General features: G+C 36.5%; 1 protein-coding gene across 4 annotated transcripts in view; it reads right to left on the bottom strand.

Annotated features, from left to right (window-relative positions):
* Positions 1 to 296: 296 nt before the first annotated feature.
* The window catches only part of LOC149796227 (oxysterol-binding protein-related protein 11-like), a 133,993-nt gene continuing 114,049 nt past the window's right edge, over positions 297 to 20,240 (bottom strand). For 3 of the 4 annotated variants that reach the window (XM_089966186.1, XM_089966187.1, XM_089966188.1), the window contains 2 exons: positions 18,996 to 19,061; positions 297 to 10,777 (listed from right to left, as the gene is read on the bottom strand). In XM_089966186.1, coding sequence (XP_089822312.1) covers positions 10,697 to 10,777; positions 18,996 to 19,061 — 147 coding nt within the window. In that variant the 3' untranslated portion in view covers positions 297 to 10,696. The remainder of the gene's footprint in view (positions 10,778 to 18,995; positions 19,062 to 20,240) is intronic. The other variant, XR_016422508.1, reaches the window with a different exon arrangement.

Here is a 20,240-nt window from a genome sequence, read left to right on the forward strand (position 1 = left end):
GTATCTTAGGCAGACGCTACAACCACTCAGTCACTGAAGCGGTTCTTTTTTATATATAAAAAGTGCAGTTATATCTGATGGCAGATCAACAGCACTGCACAAGGCTGAAAGGTCTTCATGCCATCGTGTTTCCTGCCAAATGTAACAGAAACTGGTCCAGTGGATTTTAAGAAGTTGGAGATAGCAATTGCTGATCATCAATGCATAAAAGATGCAGGGCCATCCTGTAAGCTCACACAGCCTTTTGGTCAGGTCAGTTAAAAATTAAAGAAATATTAAAATACCAACAAAAATAATCCTATCACAGATATTTTTATTCTGTTGACTGCCAAACCACGAGTGCAATTTTAATCTAGCAAGGGTACATACATCTCACATAACTGTGCTTGAACATAGTTTTGCATATACTGTGCATTCATTATTTTTGTTGGATACCAATTTTCTTGGTTGCTTCAAACCACAAATTTAAAAATCAACAACAAACCTTTTTGTGGAAAGGACAGGACCCCATCCTTAATCCTCCAACTTGAGTATCCATGAAAATATAAATTTTCTTACAAACACAAAAATATTATACCCACAAAAAATAAATGAATTCACAATACATTACTTTGCATGTGATTACATACAAATAAAACGTAAGATGAGAAACGTAAGCTGAGAAAAGCTGAAGGTTGTTGTCATGATCTTGTTTATGTCCTTTTCAAACCAAATATCTCTAAACTTGAAATATAACCATCATACAGAAATATTACACATTGCAGTGATACAAATAATGACTAAGGAGATCGAACAGAATCCCTGTACAGAAGGCATCATAAAAATGATTCATGCCTTCAAACATAAAATACTTTCCTTGACATCATCCAATTTTTCCTTATGCTATTACAAAGTCCAAATAACAACTATATTTGTCCGAGTGGATCAAATATCAAGCATTAGTGTTCTTTATTTGGCATGAGTGAACAACAAAATTGATATTCTAATTGTATTCTAATAACACAGCTGAAATAAAATGCCCCAAAAGTCTGAAATAATAGGGAAGCACCTAGAGATGTCTGGATTATAACGAGTTTACAGTAGATTCCTGCATACCTTTAATTGTATGAAATAATACAGATACGGAAAAGAAGCGAGGACTGGCCTTTAGTCATCACCACATTTATCTCTATTGTACACTCAACTGCCAATCAAATGCGACATTACAGATGCAAAGCTCTTTTTGTCTGGCTTAATTCCTTTGAAAAATACATGTAGCTAAATCTACTGATCAACTTAGAGGAACAGACATATCACTTACATGTGTCTATATATCTGTAACTCATGTCTGTACACAGGTATGTGTGTATTAAAAGGATAATTTCAGTTCATTTTCATATTTCTCTCCATTGCACACTCAAGTGCCAACATTTTGCAACCAAAGTTCTTTGTGATTGGCTTCTTTCCCTTGAAATATATCTAAACCTACTGATCAACTGGCAGGAACCCGGGTACCTTTTGTGAAATATACTACATGATGCATTTGTTTGTGTATGGTAACATGTTTAAGACTTCAACCACAAAACTGTTTTGCGACCATAATTCTACTACTTATGTTCCAGAATAAACTGCTTTTCAGTAATATCATTGCACTTTAAAAAGTGAAAATTACTTGGATTATGTCAGTAATTTTGACAAGTCAAAGAAGACTTACCCTATGCAAATGAACACATTTTAACTTTGGTTGGTTGTTTAACGGCACATTATCACATTAAAGGCTACATAGTGCCGAGGCAATGGGAGTAAAGCGTCTTGCCCAGAGACACACCACAGCAACTGACTGATTTTGACAGGATTCTAACCCAGAACCATTGCCTTATATTCTGACAAACTAACCACTGATCCCTTGCAGCTCCCTTGTGCAAATCAAATGATATGATAGGTCTGCTCTAAAAATCACTGAAGAAAACTGAATGAACATACAGGTCATATGAGCACCAGATTTCGATGCGAGAAATTCATATATGTACAGAATTTGGACTTTATACACATGGATGCTCACACAAAGAGAAAATGTAACCAATATGAACTCAGCTTTCCACACAAACCTAGGCATTTTTTTTCTATACAGTTTGATGATACACATAAATTCTTACTTGAACATGATAAAAAGGCAAATGAAATTGACATTTTGTAAATCAAAATTGTATACAAAACATGAAATTTCATGATTTCATTCTAGATTATATATTATATACAAAAGGTTGCATATTATTTTGCATGCGTAAAAATTATCTATACAGGACTTACTCGAGTGACATCTCTTCATGATACATTTGGCAAGAAGGTTCAGTCTCAAAAGACACATTTATAAATTCTTCAAAAAAGAGCATGTTCTCACCAAAACTTTCATGCATCTAAACAGAGTACATATAAAGTGTACTTTCCACTCATGTCTGTGTAGTGTCCACAGAAGTACCCCCCACTACACAGTGAAATCTCTGGGATTTACAGGTAGAGTCAGGCTTGAGCTACACTCTGTTAGGTAATAGATGTGACTGACGTACGACCCATGATGTTACCGCCTCCATTAGGAATGCTGATGTAAGCCATAAAATGACCAGGTAGAATCCACTCTTGATGTGTATCCGAGTGAAATTTACACCAGGTGATTCACAGGTGGTAGTGTACATTGATTACACTGTATGAGCAGACTTGTAAAATGCAATGACCAGACAACATTTCAGTCAATACATTGAAAAAAAATCTACATAAGTTCATTTTATCTATAACTTCTACAAGTCCAAAGGGTTGCATTTAGACTTAAAAGAGTATTTATCCTTAAGGCAAATTTACTATCAGCTTACAAAAATTAACAAATGAAATCAATGTGAGCTTAGTTAAAAATCTAAGTGTCAAATTAATAAAATGATTGCTATTTTAGCATTTTCAGATAGATGTCAAAAGCATTTATCAAAACTATAGGTAAAAATGGCAACAAAAGCACTGATTGTTCTTATGACACACAACAAGTGTTTGATCTGCTTTTGTCACTCTCTATATGAGAAAGTTTTGCTGCTTTTGGATCCAGTGGAAACAGGCTGGCTTGCAAATTTATAATTTTTACATCTCCAGTGACTGGAACAACATGTGGTAATCCATAAAATGGTGAGGAATGATCCACTTATGGAGTAGAGTGGTATACACCTAGTGAAGAAAGTACAGCTAGAGACATGAGATTTCACTGGCATAGTTCACTGAACTACACTCAACAGCACCCTCCATCAAAACAGGTGAAACACATTTAGAATCTCTGTGAATATATATATGTATATGTATATATATATATATATATATATATATATATATATATATATATATATATATATATATATGACTCATAGCACCACATCTACCATTAATTTCACCATGAACTCAAATGCTTACATAATTATTTATTTCCCTTCAAAGAAAGAAGTTTTTATTGTAAATTATGTTTCTCCAAGAATACTTGTCCAAACACATTAACAAAAGTAATTTCCACTATATCCTGAATTAAGTCATCCAGAAAGATAAAAAAATATATGCATATTTCCTGTCTAGATTTTAATTCAGACAAGAAAGACAGTATCAATAGAGTCAACTTTTTCCCAGATAACAAAATAATTACCTCCTGTCACCACTAGGTGGCTACCCATATGCTTGGACAATACATAAATAAGGCTGCTCACATTTCCTGGGAGGTGTCAGTTTATTTGTAATGTGACTTGGATAAGTATTCACAGAGAAACATACTTTATGATAAAAATTTAATTTCTCCATCAAATACAGCACCTGATCAAATTAATGTTTGGAGTATAGGTAAGAGGAGGAGGAAGCACATGAGCATCCAACCTCTACCCTGGTAACCCCTTTGTAGACATGGAGATGCAGAAGAGAAGGACGAACCACATGAGCATCCAACCTCTACCTTGGTAACCCCTTTGTAGACATGGGGATGCAGAAGAGAAGGATGAAGCTCATGAGCATCCAACCTCTACCTTGGTAACCCCTTTGTAGACATGGAGGTGAAGAGAAGGATGAAGCTCACGAGCATCCAACCTCTACCTTGGTAACCCCTTTGTAGACATGGAGGTGAAGAGAAGGATGAAGCTCACGAGCATCCAACCTCTACCTTGATAACCCCTTTGTAGACATGGAGATGAAGAAGAGAAGGAGGAAGCACATAAGCATCCAACCTCTACCTTGGTAACCCCTTTGTAGACATGGAGATGAAGAGAAGGATGAAGCTCACAAGCATCCAACCTCTACCTTGATAACCCCTTTGTAGACATGGAGATGCAGAAGAGGAAGCACATGAGCATCCAACCTCTACCTTGGTAACCCCTTTGTAGCCATGGAGATGAAGAAGAGAAGGAGGAAGCACATGAGCATCCAACCTCTACCTTGGTAACCCCTTTGTAGACATGGAGATGCAGAAGAGAAGGAGGAAGCACATGAGCATCCAACCTCTACCTTGGTAACCCCTTTGTAGACATGGAGATACAGAAGAGAAGGAGGAAGCACATGAGCATCCAACCTCTACCTTGGTAACCCCTTTGTAGACATGGAGATGCAGAAGAGAAGGAGGAAGCACATGAGCATCCAACCTCTACCTTGGTAACCCCTTTGTAGACATGGAGATGCAGAAGAGAAGGAGGAAGCACATGAGCATACAACCTCTACCTTGGTAACCCCTTTGTAGACATGGGGATGCAGAAGAGAAGGATGAAGCTCACGAGCATCCAACCTCTACCTTGGTAACCCCTTTGTAGACATGGAGGTGAAGAGAAGGATGAAGCTCACGAGCATCCAACCTCTACCTTGGTAACCCCTTTGTAGACATGGAGGTGAAGAGAAGGATGAAGCTCACGAGCATCCAACCTCTACCTTGGTAACCCCTTTGTAGACATGGAGATGAAGAAGAGAAGGAGGAAGCACATAAGCATCCAACCTCTACCTTGGTAACCCCTTTGTAGACATGGAGATGAAGAGAAGGATGAAGCTCACAAGCATCCAACCTCTACCTTGATAACCCCTTTGTAGACATGGAGATGCAGAAGAGGAGAAAGCACATGAGCATCCAACCTCTACCTTGGTAACCCCTTTGTAGCCATGGAGATGAAGAAGAGAAGGAGGAAGCACATGAGCATCCAACCTCTACCTTGGTAACCCCTTTGTAGACATGGAGATGCAGAAGAGGAGGAAGCACATGAGCATCCAACCTCTACCTTGGTAACCCCTTTGTAGACATGGAGATGCAGAAGAGAAGGAGGAAGCACATGAGCATCCAACCTCTACCTTGGTAACCCCTTTGTAGACATGGAGATGCAGAAGAGAAGGAGGAAGCACATGAGCATACAACCTCTACCTTGGTAACCCCTTTGTAGACATGGGGATGCATATTCTCAAGTGAAAGGTAAAACCATTCTCCTAACACTGATCATGTTTTGGTTGCCTGTAGACAGCAGTTGACCTTTGACCATGGTTACATCATTAGAACTGCTGAACCATCTAAACAGAATTGTTCAGTTCTGGTCAACTGAAAGGGCATGCAATTCACTAAACATGTCATTGTGTGATCACAATTTTAGTGAAGTCACGGACAAGTATTCAAACTTGTAAGAATTTATTCACTGAAGCACTCATGACAGATTCCATCTGGGAGACAACGTGAGTGACCAGAACCAGAAAAGATGTCCAACAAGTCAGAGAGACTGTCAATGTTGCTTACATCCTCTATTTCATAATGTCTTATTTATCCATCCTAAGAAAGGCATTCAGAACCATCTTGCAGGTCTAATCCCTTGTCTTTATGAGTCAATCTTGGAATAAGAACATTTGGAGGGAAGATGAATCCCAAGATCCTCTTAAACTGAACAACAGTGTGTCTATTGCCCAGGCTTCTGGGTCTGGTACACGAGTCATGGATGGGTAGTTTGTGATTTCACCTGGTCATAAAGAGACTGACCATCAGATAACCCCAAAATCTGATGGAAATTGACAAATGGAAATACCAATCAGTGTGCAGTGTCAGACAAAGAGTCAGCAAGCACATTCTGCCTAGCTGGTGTCTTGTCTTGACCATGATTACTATAATGACAGCACCAACCGAGGATATGCCTGACAAGAAAGTATAGATCCAGTGATGTGGTCACAGTACTTTGCAGAAGGTGCTGACCACCACAGACTTGCCTGAAATTACGAGGGCAACCTTCCCACATAAGAGTGTTATGTATATTTGATTTAATTGTTTGTAAGTTTGAAATCATTTTATTTTTAATTTCATTACATGTCAAAGTAATGCAATTTCATTTACTAGTAATTTGATATTTTCCAGAAATTAGTTTGACCCGACTGTTTAATCATAAACACCAAACTTTGTATCTTTTGCTGACCTAGTTCCTGGCCTTGATTGAGAATCAAATAAACAACTTTTTTAAATTCATTTTTAATGTGTGAATGATAATAGTGAAATTGAGGCTGTATTGGAATACATGATCTTAGACATGTGAATACCTTCTAATGTGATCACGTGACCCTCATACGGGTATCTGTTTTGCGCATTAATTGACTGTATAACCTTTGTCTATAGAGAAATAATCTCAGTCGGGATTCTAAACAATGGGACGTAAGGTGTTCATTTTGTTGTGACCAGTTTGAAGTTATATTTAAATTTGTATTCAAATTATTTGGATTCTAAAAGATTAATTCTTTTTCCTGGAAATATCTGAGTGCTCATAAAGAATTTATTTAAATTTTATTTGGGAGTTCAAACACCAGAATATTATAGTCTGTGGAATAACAAAGAACTGCAGACACTACAGCACCATACTGACTATAATATACGTCATCGCCTTCCACTCTGGATTTTTCATTGAGACTCAAACTCAAATTTCATTAGAACATTTCATTACAAGGACTTCTAAAATTTAATTCGTGAATTATTCTTGGATTATTTTTAGATTTGATTCTTCAAACTGTTAAGTTCTTATGTTTTCAATTTTACATCCTTTTACCAGGGAAATAAATTATTTGTAAAATGTTTCAAAGCTTGTTGTTTTCACTAATTCTTTTGTTTATTACAGCCTAAACACATAACGTAAGAAGAGGTAAGAGGTTCTGCCAGACTTGAAAGGCATTGATTATGGCCATCATTTCCATCAGGCTGATAAGAAGGACCCTCTCATCCAGCCCACAGTTGCCACCAATTGCACAGAAGCAAGACAGAAGGTAGGCACCACAACCTTGTCTGCTGGCAATAATTCAGACTGTAATTTCCATTATTTTGTCAGAGTGTGTGTGTGTGTGGGGGGGGTGAGATCTCCAGAGAAATTCCTGCAGATAGCTAGTCTCTGTTTTACCAATGATGCTGGAAATGTCTTATCTCAGTCAAGATCATAACATGATGATCCAGGTGACAGGAAAATGAGTACCAGATCATCTATCCATTTTCTGGAAGGTAAATCCAAACTTGGCAAACATTAATAAGCACAGTGTCAGCTGGAATATTTTTGGCAGGGAGCAATAAGAATCACTGCTCTTTGTTTGGGCACATGTGGGAGGAAAAACATGGTTTCCTCTTCCCTTATTGGACTGTTTTCCGTAATGAGTATACTGGCACCTAAACTGCTGTTGTGATGAAACCATTGTCACTGAACAGAGCCTTTCTGTTTACCCTTCTGGCAACAGCAGCTTTGCCCCTAGAGCTGTGACTGATGCTGATGTAAAGATTAGGGTAAAGAAAGTTGTAAAGTTAACTCTTGCACAATGTGCTTCCTAGCATCCTCCATTATTTATATCTAGTGCTCCCAACCCAACATACATGACTTAAAGACAACAGTGGTAGCTACTTGGTGGAAGACAGGATTCATCAGTACTCAGTACCAACCACTTTAAACAGATATTATGATTTCCTGAGAAGTGACACAAGTATGGTGAATTTGTTTGAATTTGCACAATGGAGAGAATGTTGTTATACCTCTATGTTACTTTCATTTATTGTGACTGAACTTCCTTGACATACTGTACTTGTGAAAACTGTAAGTGATCTAAGCTCATAACTAACCAAAATGCCTGCTCCCATATGCTCAAACCTGAATTAGTCTACAGGCCACTATCTTCAGCAGTTATTACAACACAGTTAATGAATTTTGATTGAGATGGCAATACCAGCTTCTGAAAGTGCAATGAATGAATTACAAAATATTCCAGGAAGTGAAAATGGTGTAGCAGAGCTAGCAGATTTCTGATAGGTGCACATCTGATGTAAGGCCTAGCTTTATACTATGTAATCCAAATTATTATGATCAATCATACACCAAAATAAAGGGAATTATATGTTTTTTAAAAATACTCAAGATATACAATGTCTTTTTTTAATTAGCTGGAAGAACCAGTGAGCAAAACCTGGAAAATTCATTTTCTTTAAAAATCTAACTCTTATGCAAAAATACGAAACTGGGGGGTGAAGATGGAGATTATTCTTGTACACATTGGCAGAGTTGTCTATACCTGGCACATCTTCTACATCAACATAAATCTTGCCAAGTGGATGGGAAAATGGAAGAGTCATCAAAGGATATGTGCCTGTTACATGACCTCACGAAATGCCATAAAGTCCAGACCCATCATCTGAATTGGGAGGATGGGAAACTGATAAGGCTTGAATCAATTAAGTAGGTCACTGGGCCAACATTGGGATGACTATGAAAACAAAATGAACAAAGTCTCCATAAAACACATAGATGATGAAAAGGCAAGCAAATTTGTGGACCAACTCATCAGCAACTGACCTCTGACCAATATCAGAACTGGACGGCTGGATGCTCTTCTGAACAGAGTGGTCAGGAGCTGTGAGTGTGATGGACAGCACAGATGGCATATGTAGTTGTTGAAGCACAACAGAAAGTTCTGACATACCCCAGTGCACTAAGACCTACAGTCGCTCTGGCCATACTCCAGCATGTGGGAAGCATTACACATACTGGGTTGCCAAGAGGAGACAGTGAATTCTCCCGTCATGTAAAGTCACTTGTTGTAATACAGGAAGACAGGCAAGAAAGTAAATCAATGACGTCAACATCTGTGATGTGGTTTCAACGAGGTCAACATCTGTGATGTGGTTTCAATGAGGTCAACATCTGTGGTGTGGTTTTGGAGATAAGTCTTTACATCTGGAGGTCCAACTGCAGGTGGCCTCAAGTCCATCATTCTTTCTCATCCTGTTGACCAGAACATCAAGATCTGGGGAATCTTGGAAGGGAGAGGGATCCAGAGGAGCATTCCACACAATGCTTGTGACCAACTCAGTGTTGATGTGAAGACTAAAGACATTTGATGCATAGACTTAGATTTTGTGCATTCTCCCTGCCTTTCAGATATTTCTGCAGGATGGAGGACCAAGTTTCTCCCACTGGCTTCCACCTGCAGAGCAAAGACTGGAAGCTAATGTGATCAGATAATATATTCAATGGGCAAATTATTTTCTGCAATTTTATTTGTCATCCTTCCATAACAAATGGAAGAAATTATTCCAAGAAAATTACTTCATGTAGTTATTGTGCCTTAACCAAATATCAGAATATTTTAAGTGAATTGCCAACAATATATGCAAGATTAATTTTATTTACATCAACTGATCTCATAAGAGCTATATATATATATATATATATATATATATAATATGGTATATTCCCCTTTTCACATGCATATGTAAAGACTCCTACTTACTGTGCCTTATGGTCCAGAAACTCCCATTTTTATACTTCATCTAGCACAATATGGTACAGTACTCTCAACTTATTTAATACTTCTAAAGTGCATTGTTTCCACAGTAAACCAAAAATATATTCAGTGTGGAAAATTCTAAGTATCAAATGAAACTTACTTAAATGTGTATAAATGTTGGTTGAAATACCTTTAACATTTTGAGAGTTCGGTTTTTAGGCTTTGTTCGGGATAAAAAATCCTTTATATTACCTACAGCTGGGTACAGAGTGGGGTTAATAACATGTAGCAGATTACAATATTAATGCTACAGAAAGATTATCCAAAAGATGGCAAACACCTTTACCAGTGAAAGTTCAGTCTCATTCAACCAAATCTTATGCTTGACTCCATAAGACCTCCACTAAGGTAGGTGTGGTAAAAATGTACTGAGACAGCAAAAAAACTACCTGAAGCTCCGCTTCATGTCTTGAATGAAACAACTTCAATCACAACAGTGATAAATTACACAGACCCTAATATAAAAGATCTTTTGGAGTCATGCAAGAGTCGGACTAAGTTGAGGTAAATGTGGCTTGAACTGAAAACCTTTATGAAAACCAATACGTATAATAAAAGCTTACAATGCAAGAAAAGGTAATGCATGAGCATTTGATTAATTCCCTGCCAAACTGAAACATCTTACCAACATTCTATATATAACAAAAGCAGAATTTAACAAGCTAAGTTTTCTCGTCTCCTGGACTTCATTTTATACAAAGTTTACTACAGTTAATTTATGCATGAAATGTTATGATTTGTAATTAAGTATTCTTCTGAGTATCTTTGCACACTGAACATATATCATGAAGAACAGAGTGAACGTGTTGGAGGTGGGGTGGGGATAAAACTAGAGATGGACATGAGTTTTGAACATTGTCAATAATTATCTATGGGACTCAAGTTCAGATCAAGATGAGTGACTGTGGTTCTCTCCTCTCTTTCCTAGCATATTCTTGAATACCCAGGCATCCTCTTCTTTATGAAAATACTGGAAAACAAGAGAATAGTTTCTATATTATTTGCTGATAACATAATTTTCTTTGTAAGTACCATATACATTGTATAGTCACTTGTAAGTTAAATCCAACTAAAAACTGCATAGACCAAGGCCTGCTATCACATAATGATCAATGTCTAAGTAGTTTATGTGTGTGTGTGTGTGATTTGGATTTGTAACGTAGCTTTAACAATTTTTCAGTCACATTGCTACAATGTCTGCAGTGTGGCAAGGTTATAGTGATGTCTAGCACTGGGGCATCATGCCGCAGACATGTAGCATGATGTCCCGCCCAGCCACATTATCCTGACACCAGGCCAACCAGTCCTAACACTAACATCTTAATGCTGAGTGCCAAACAAGGCAGCTGTTAGTACTGTTTTCTTTACGTCTTTGGTATGACTTGGCCGGGGATTGAACCCACGACCTCCCGCATCCGAGGTGGACACTCTAACCACTAGGCCACCGGAGCGGTATATGTTGTTTGCAGCTGCTGGACTTGACTTATTCATAAGTATATAGGGCAGTGGTAGCTGAATTCATATTTCTTATAAAATGGACAAAATCTAATCTTTTTGAACAGGCTATAATGAACAATTGTGTATGCAGATTCCTATAGTAAAAGCCATACATGTCATGTATACATTTAACTTTGATTACTTTAGTACTGTGTGTCATTTGTTAAAATTTGTGCATACTTTAAAAGGCAATTATTAACTTTATTTGGATCCCCATACATCAATATTCCTTTGGAAGGTTATTAGCTACAAACCATGTGAAGTACTGAAAACAAAACCAATGTTAAAGACATGGACATTTTCAGACGAGATCAACCAACAGGTGTGATCCAGCACAATCCAGATTGAATGTCGTGCGCTGTGACATCACACTAAACTTGACAGATGTTCATAAACATATTCATACTACCCAATACTGTGATTAAACTCAACATGTTCTTTTCTTGACCCAGTTTATTACCTAGCTACCACTGTAAAAGTCCACAGCAATCAATCATTTTCATCTGGAAGTTTCTTGATGACAGTTAAGGTACAGTGCATTCAATAACTGATCAGGACAGACTAAACTTCGGTTAAACAAAATTAGTATTAAACTTTAAAACAAAGATTTATATTTGAGTAAATGTGCATACATGACTGGCATGACCTTTACTATAAATAGGGTAAGAAATACAAATATTTATTGATCAATCTTTCTCTGAACAAGAGGGCCAGGGCATGTCATGTTGAGTCCATGATTGAAGCATTGCAGCAAAATGTGTGACCTTGACTAGGGGTCACATGTTGCAGACTGAAGTATCTAACTTAAAAATAATTCATCCTAAATACTAACAACATCCATCATGGGTTTTGCAAAATATTTAATATGCAAATGAAAGAACTTTCAATGAATATACTCCCAAGAGCCTTTAAACAGAAGTTTAACACAAATTTATCTGATTGTGATCTTGACCCCATTGTCACTGGGTAGAGTGACTGTGTCACAGAATTGTCTTAAGTTTCATAATTATTCATCCCAGGTATAAACAAAATCCATCAAGGGCTTTAGAAAATATATGTGTATAAACAAATGAAAAAACAAACTAACCCAAAACTATACACTAATTTTCTATGAATGTGACCTTGAAAACGATGTCAAACGGTAGAGTGAGTATATCACATAACGATGTGTCCTAGCTTCATGATCAATCATACTAATTATGAAGAGAATCGAAAGGGATGTAGAAAATATTATATAGAAACCTACAACCAAAACTTGACCTGTTCATAATTCTCCCACCACTTGCAGTAAAGCAACTCATGTGACTTGATTTTCCACTAACATGTCCTCGACAGTGAAGTGTTTCAAGAGAAACTGCAGGCAGAATGCGACCAAAACATACAATAGAACAATTAGTATATCTAATATTCAGCCAATAATTAAATTTACATTTTTCATTTATTTTCAAAGAAAGCAATTTTCTGGGAAGGCAAAAGTTACTTTTTTGTTGGGGCTTAAATTTGTGGCTTTGCCTGACAGAAGTATAAATTAAATGAAGGAAATTTAATGTTGGGGATTTAAACTGATCGATCCCCAAGGCAGAGATAACTCTACCTGCTTATTAGCAAAACCATTTATGTAAAATTAGAAGTCCTCATTATGGAAGAAACTTATACCAAAAGTACAATTCTTCATATATATTGATAATTTTATGAAAACTGGATAAGAAATTTAAGTTATGACAACATGAATTTATACCTGCTGTATAAAGGGAATTAAATAGGTACCATAACTGCTGACAAACCAGTGACTCTTGTGTCTGATCTAGGTATCTATCATTAACACCTAGTTGTTGTTGTTGTGGGGTTTAACAACATTTTTCAGCACACAATTGGCTATGCATGGCGGCCAGTATTAATGGTGGAGGAAGAACCCGGGAAGAACCACTGACCCACGAGAAGCTACTGGCAAGCTTTCTCATATACCCACATTGGCCGAATCCTAGACTCGAACCCATGCAGACAGGTGAGATGGCAGTTATCCGTAATGGAGAGCGCTTTAGACCACACGGCCACTTGGGGCCCCCATTAACACCTAGCCAGAAGCAGTAGTGGTCAGTGGGTTATTGTCTTACAAAACTTGAAATATAAAGATTAGTCAATATGTGCATCTTTAGATGATGACCAACGACCGTAATATGTGCCAAGTTTCGCAGCGATCCATAAACAAACTGCCAGACAAACTGTGCGACTAACTTTGTTGACATGATTTTATCGTACACTGTATTACATAACATGACAAACTGTGGGACTAGCTTTGCTGACATGATTGTGTGTATAAGACAAACTGTGGGACTAGCTTTATTGAATTGATTCTGTTGTACATTGCATTACACTACAAGATAAACTGTGGGACTAGCTTTGTTGAAATGATTTTGTTCTACACTGTATTACACAACAAGACAAACTGTGGGACTAGCTTTGTTGAAATGATTGTGTTGTACACTGCATTACACAACAAGATAAACTGGGACTAGCTTTGTTGACATAATTGTGTTGTACACTGCATTACACTACAAGACAAACTGTGGGACTAACTTTGTTGAAATGATTGTGCTGTACACTGCATTATACAAGACAAACTGTGGGACTAGCTTTGTTGACATAATCGTGTCATACACTGCATTACACTACAAGACAATCTGTGTGACTAACTTTGTTGAAATGATTGTGCTGTACACTGCATTACACAACAAGACAAACTGTGGGACTAGCTTTGTTGACATAATTGTGTCGTACACTGCATTACACTACAAGACAAACTGTGGGACTAGCTTTGTTGAAATGATTGTGTTGTACGCTGCATTACATAACAAGACAAACTGTGGGACTAGCTTTGTTGACATAATTGTGTCGTACAAGGCATTACACTACAAGACATACTGTGGGACTAGCTTTGTTGAAATGATTGTGTTGTACACTGCATTACACAACAAGATAAACTGGGACTAGCTTTGTTGACATAATTCTGTTGTACACTGCATTACACTACAAGACAAACTGTGGGACTAACTTTGTTGAAAAGATTGTGCTGTACATTGCATTATACAAGACAAACTGTGGGACTAGCTTTGTTGACATAATCGTGTCGTACACTGCATTACACTACAAGACAAACTGTGAGACTAGCTTTGTTGAAATGATTGTGCTGTACACTGCATTACACAACAAGACAAACTGTGGGACTAGCTTTGTTGACATAATTGTGTCGTACACTGCATTACACTACAAGACAAAATGATGTTGATATGCAAATCTTCAGGTGATGAAAATAATTTTACCATGTTTCATGGCAATTCATCACAAACATAAGATCAAGTCATACACTGCAGCAAGACAAAAATTGCAATACTCTAATGAAAATTGCCATAGCAAAGCAATTTGTTGATTATGAAGATGAATCTTGAATTGACAAAAGTTTCAGAGCAATCATCAAGAAACTGGTTGTACTCAGAAGTGCTGGACTAAAGGAAGGATTGACAGTGTAAAATTCACCTTTTAACAAACACTGCATAATCCTGGACAAGAAACGGGCTTCATTATACAGGTATATTTCTTCAGAGGTTGAGTAATTACTCTGATTAGAACAAAATGATTTTTGATTTGCAGTCTCTAAACATGTCAGCCAAACAGTAATTGATCCAGACTGAGTAAAAGCTACAGAAATGATGTCCAGCCCTCCTTTTGACTTGTGTAGAGTAACAAAGTCACATGCTAACAGACCTAGAGTTACTACTTTGGTTTGATAATAAATGACAGCTACAAAATTACATACAACTTGAATGTGCTAGGTTAGAAATTCTGTATATGGTTCTGAGATATAAATTTAAAAAAATCCCCAAAAATTGCTAACAAGTTTTCATTGTGGCCGAAGGCATAATTTCAACAAGCCCTTTACTCCATGTACATGGTACTATTCTTCAATGTGAAATGAAGAAATAGTTGTACAAGTTTATTCTTACAAATAACGTATATTTTATCAGACTTCCTGCCTTGTAATATATGAGCCCTTTAGGTTAGCTGTTAAGTCTGACTTGTGTCATTTTGAATGGATTGTTAAATGGAAACAGAAAATTCATGACACCCCATCCAACTTGGTGCATTTTTGTTTGAAACTACACTTCATAATTTTTCCATTGTAAACTGCCATTACATGGCTACAATCCGAGGTGGTTGACTTCATCTTGTTAATTTAGCAAATGTAATATTAGACCCTTGAAACAGCCTTCATTTTGTTTTTTTTAGCAAATGTGACATTAGACCCTTGAAACAGCCTTCATTTTGTTTTTTTTAGCAAATGTAACATTAGACCCTTGAAACAGCCTTCAATTTGTTAATTTAGCAAATGTAACATTAGACCCTTGAAACAGACTTCAGTTTGTTAATTTAGCAAATATAACATTAGACCCTTGAAACAGCATTCATTTGTTTTTTTTTAGCAAATGTAACATTAGACCCTTGAAACAGCCTTCATTTTGTTAATTTAGCAAATGTAAGATTAGACCCTTGAAACAGCCTTCATTTTGTTTTTTTAGTAAATGTAAGATTAGACCCTTGAAACAGCCTTCATTTTGTTAACTTAGCAAATGTAACATTAGACCCTTGAAACAGCCTTCATTTTGTTAATTTAGCAAATGTAACATTAGACCCTTGAAACAGCCTTCATTTTGTTTTTTTAGCAAATGTGACATTAGCATTTAGTACTCATTATATAACTTGATGTTTACAATAATTTGTTATTTGAATAATAATTTTATGAAGAAAAACAAAAAAGGAAAACTCCAACAGCACATTCAATATGAACGAATCATCTAAACACCTTGCAGATTGATTGGTATTGGAGTCTTTGAAGTCCTAAAGGGGATTGTTGTTGAATATGAATTTAATCTTTATCAATGGTTTATAATGAAAATGTATGCCAATTGGCAATACTTTCTCCAAGGAACTATTATAGTGATGAAAATTTAGGTGGAAAATTATCCCATTCCACTAGAAGAAATGGAGGAACTTTTTGAATATTGGAAGGATGTAATTAAAACATAAAGGTTGGGTGTGATAAATTTGTGCAAATACCATAACAGCATATCTAAGAATATATCCAACATTGCAGCTTATAATTCGTCTTTAAAAGAGCCACAGTGGCTCAGTTGTTATCATGCTGGACTCATGACTGAAAACGTGAGGGTTTGAATCCTACCATCAGACTGGTCTGGTTCAGATACCATGGTATGTCCTTGGGCAAGGCATTTTACTCCAATTCCCTCAGCACTAAATAACCTATTTGTGAGATGAAAATTTTATTCTGGATTCTTTTAGACGTTTATTTTTCCAGTTAAAATGCAATTTTAGTACCATATTTTCTGCTTGGTGATGGTATTTGCAAAAGTGATTGTAGTTGATAAGTGACAAATGTAGATCCTTGACATAGGCCAAATTTAGTTTAGGAAAATTAAGCAAAATCTAAACACAAATTTTATGTGACCAAGACCTTTACCCTACAGTAAAAGGAGCAAGGGATCATGTTATGGAATGAACTGTCTTCGCTTTATAGCAATTCATGGCAAATATGAAGAAAATCCAAGAAAGAGTTTAGGCATAAACGCAAATGAAAAAAACAAAAACAAAACCCCAAAACAAACGTTGCAAATGTTGCTGGGAAAGTGATGTTATGTCCTGCTTCCAACCAATGTTGGCTTACAAAAATCCTGAATAATAAAATAAGACAACTATATAATATAAAAGGAAGCTAAGAACTCTCTCAGAACAGCAATCAGGCACTAAGAAATGATGCCCAAATGATAGCAAATACCACCCAAACTTCAAAATTGTTTTTAAGATTTTAACAAGAAAACAAGATCATCTTCCTCTCACAAGTGAATGATTCTGTGTGCCAGATATTTAGTTACAATGTAATGTTTACTCAGCGGAAGACCCCAAAACTCGCTGGTTACTATTTGTACTCAGTCTCTTAATGAACTAGTAGAACATATTCAAATTTTCAGCTTCAGCATAGGGCTTTTTGTTCCTTGGAAGTGACAAAAATTATTATCTTGGATTACAAAATTGCTCTGAATTCAGTCCCATACAGCTTTATATCTTTTACTTGGCAATAATGTCAGGTTAAAAAAGAAATCTCAGGAGAGAATGGACTTAAACAAGAATAAAGCACGACAGTCAAAAGTATCTGAACTAAGTTTCCAAAAATAATACTGCTATTTAAAAGAAATAAAATACGAAATAAGATAAAAAATAAAACAAATGAAATAAAATAATAAGACACTAAGATTTTCCTTTGGTTCTTTAAGTGTAAAATCCAAGTTAATGTGTAGGATCAGTTAAAGATACTGAACAGTAACCTGAGGAAATTAGCACAGACAGGTGTACTCTACAGATGCCAAGTCCTTGTTAGAGACACTGAACAGTAACCATAGGACATCAGCAAAGATAGATGGTCTGCTTTCTAGATGACAGGACCTTGTCAGAGACAGTGAAGTGTAACCTTAGGACTTCTGAAAGCTAGCAGATGATAACTGTCAATATTCATGATAAAAACATGAAAGAAAGCAATGTCAGATCTGGGGCAGTAGCTGCAAACAATAGCACTATTCAAGTCATAAATTTGCCCTCAAAACTACCTTGAACAGATGGCTATCATACTGATCAAAGCAACCTTGTACAGATGGCTATCACAGAGATCAAAAGCAACCTTGTACAGATGACTATCAGAGAGATCAAAGCTACCTCGTACAGATGGCTGTCACAGAGATCAAAGCAGCCTTGTACAGATGACTATCATAGAGATCAAAGCAACCTTGAACAGATGACTATCATAGACATCAAAGCAACCTTGAACAGATGGCTATCATAGAGATCAAAGCAACCTTGTACAGATGACTATCATAGAGATCAAAGCAACCTTGTACAGATGACTATCACAGAGATCAAAGCAACCTTGTGCAGATGACTATCAAAGAGATTAAAGCTACCTTGAACAGATGGCTGTCACAGAGATCAAAGCAACCTTGTACAGATGACTATCATAGAGATCAAAGCAACCTTGAACAGATTGCTATCATAGAGATCAAAGCAACCTTGTACAGATGACTATCAGAGATCAAAGTAACCTTGTACAGATGACTATCAGAGAGATCAAAGCTACTTTGAACAGATGGCTGTCACAGAGATCAAAGCTACCTTGTACAGATGACTATCACACAGATCAAAGCTACCTTGAACATTTGGATGTCATAAAGATCAAAGCAACCTTGAACAGATGGCTATCATAGAGATCAAAACTACCTTGAACAGATGGCTGTCACAGAGATCAAAACTACCTTGAACAGACGGCTATCACAGAGATCAAAGCTACCTTGTATAGATGACTACCACAGAGATCAAAGCTACCTTGTACAGATGGCTACCACAAAGATCAAAGCTACCTTGTACAGATGGCTATTATAGAGATCAAAGATACATTGTACAGATGGCTACACCAGAGATCAAAGCAACCCTGAACAGATGACTGTCACAGAGATCAAAGCAACCTTGTACAGATGGCTATTATAGTGAAATGAAATCTTGGGATATAATGTAACTGATATATATATGGTAAGAATATATTGATGTTTAGGTCTGGGTTCACAGTCTATTACCTGTGTTGGGAATGATGTGTTTGTTTCTCTCCTGTGTTTCTCTCCTTCCCTCTGTCTTTCCTCCAACTGTCAATTTAAAAACAGAATTTGTAAATAAAAATGTCTTGTATTTCTATGTAAAAATAAAAGACACGTCTTAACCATATGTTGCTAACTTACTTCATGTTACCATATATACTTGCTTATAAGATTACCATATATACTTGCTTATAAGATTACCATATATACTTGCTTTTAAGATTACGATATATACTTGCTTATAAGATTACCATATATATTTGCTTATAAGGTTACCATATATACTTGCTTATAAGATTACCATATATACTTGCTTATAAGATCACCATATATACTTGCTTATAAGATTACCATATATACTTGCTTATAAGATTACCATATATACTTGCTTATAAGATTACCATATATCCTTGCTTATAAGATGAGAAGAAGAATAAACTGCAAAGATTCAGATCTATCATCACATATTGCACTAGCAGTCTGTGCAGTTTTTAGGAGTACTCGGTAGAATAAACACTGACCTTCTTCTGCAGGTGCTTTATGCTATGGCAGATCAGAATCTTTGTTGTTTGCAGTTTGACTTGACTTATAAGCAAGTATAGAAAAATCACATCAAATATGACAAAACTAACCTAATTCATATTCAGTAAGGTTCTGGCTAGCATGGCGTTAAATAAGGCTGCAATGTTTACAAAACTTTCTAAACATGTACACAGCTAACAATATCCAAAACAATGCTTTTTCATCAAAATAGTTGGAAACTCTACACACACACCTCCCCCCATCTACTCATTAGGCTCAATGAACAGCTGACTGCTATTATGGTACAAGTCATGGAGGTCATGTAGGCATTCAGTATTGACTACTTCAGCATTAGGCGTAATTTTTCTGAATATGATGACATGCATCTTTACACAGTAATCATTCACTTTATTGGGATCAGTGTACATCCATAATCTTTTACAATGTGATTATTTACATGCATTGAGAAACAAATAAGGCAAAAACCAATGTTAAAGTATGCAGGCATTTCTGGACAAGATCAACGTAAAGGTGTGACCCATCACAAACTAGCTTGAATGTCGCATGCTGTGATGTTACAATGAAAGCTGCATGTGTTGAAAGAAATTTGTACTACTCTGTTAATTATTATGATTGACCTGATGTTCTCTTTCCTTGACCCAGTTTAGTACCTAGCCACCATTATAAAAGCCCGTATCAATCAAT

The sequence above is a fragment of the Sinohyriopsis cumingii genome, chromosome 7, assembly GCF_028554795.1.
Source record: "Sinohyriopsis cumingii isolate HCF-2022 chromosome 7, ASM2855479v2, whole genome shotgun sequence".
Classification (NCBI taxonomy): domain Eukaryota; kingdom Metazoa; phylum Mollusca; class Bivalvia; order Unionida; family Unionidae; genus Sinohyriopsis; species Sinohyriopsis cumingii.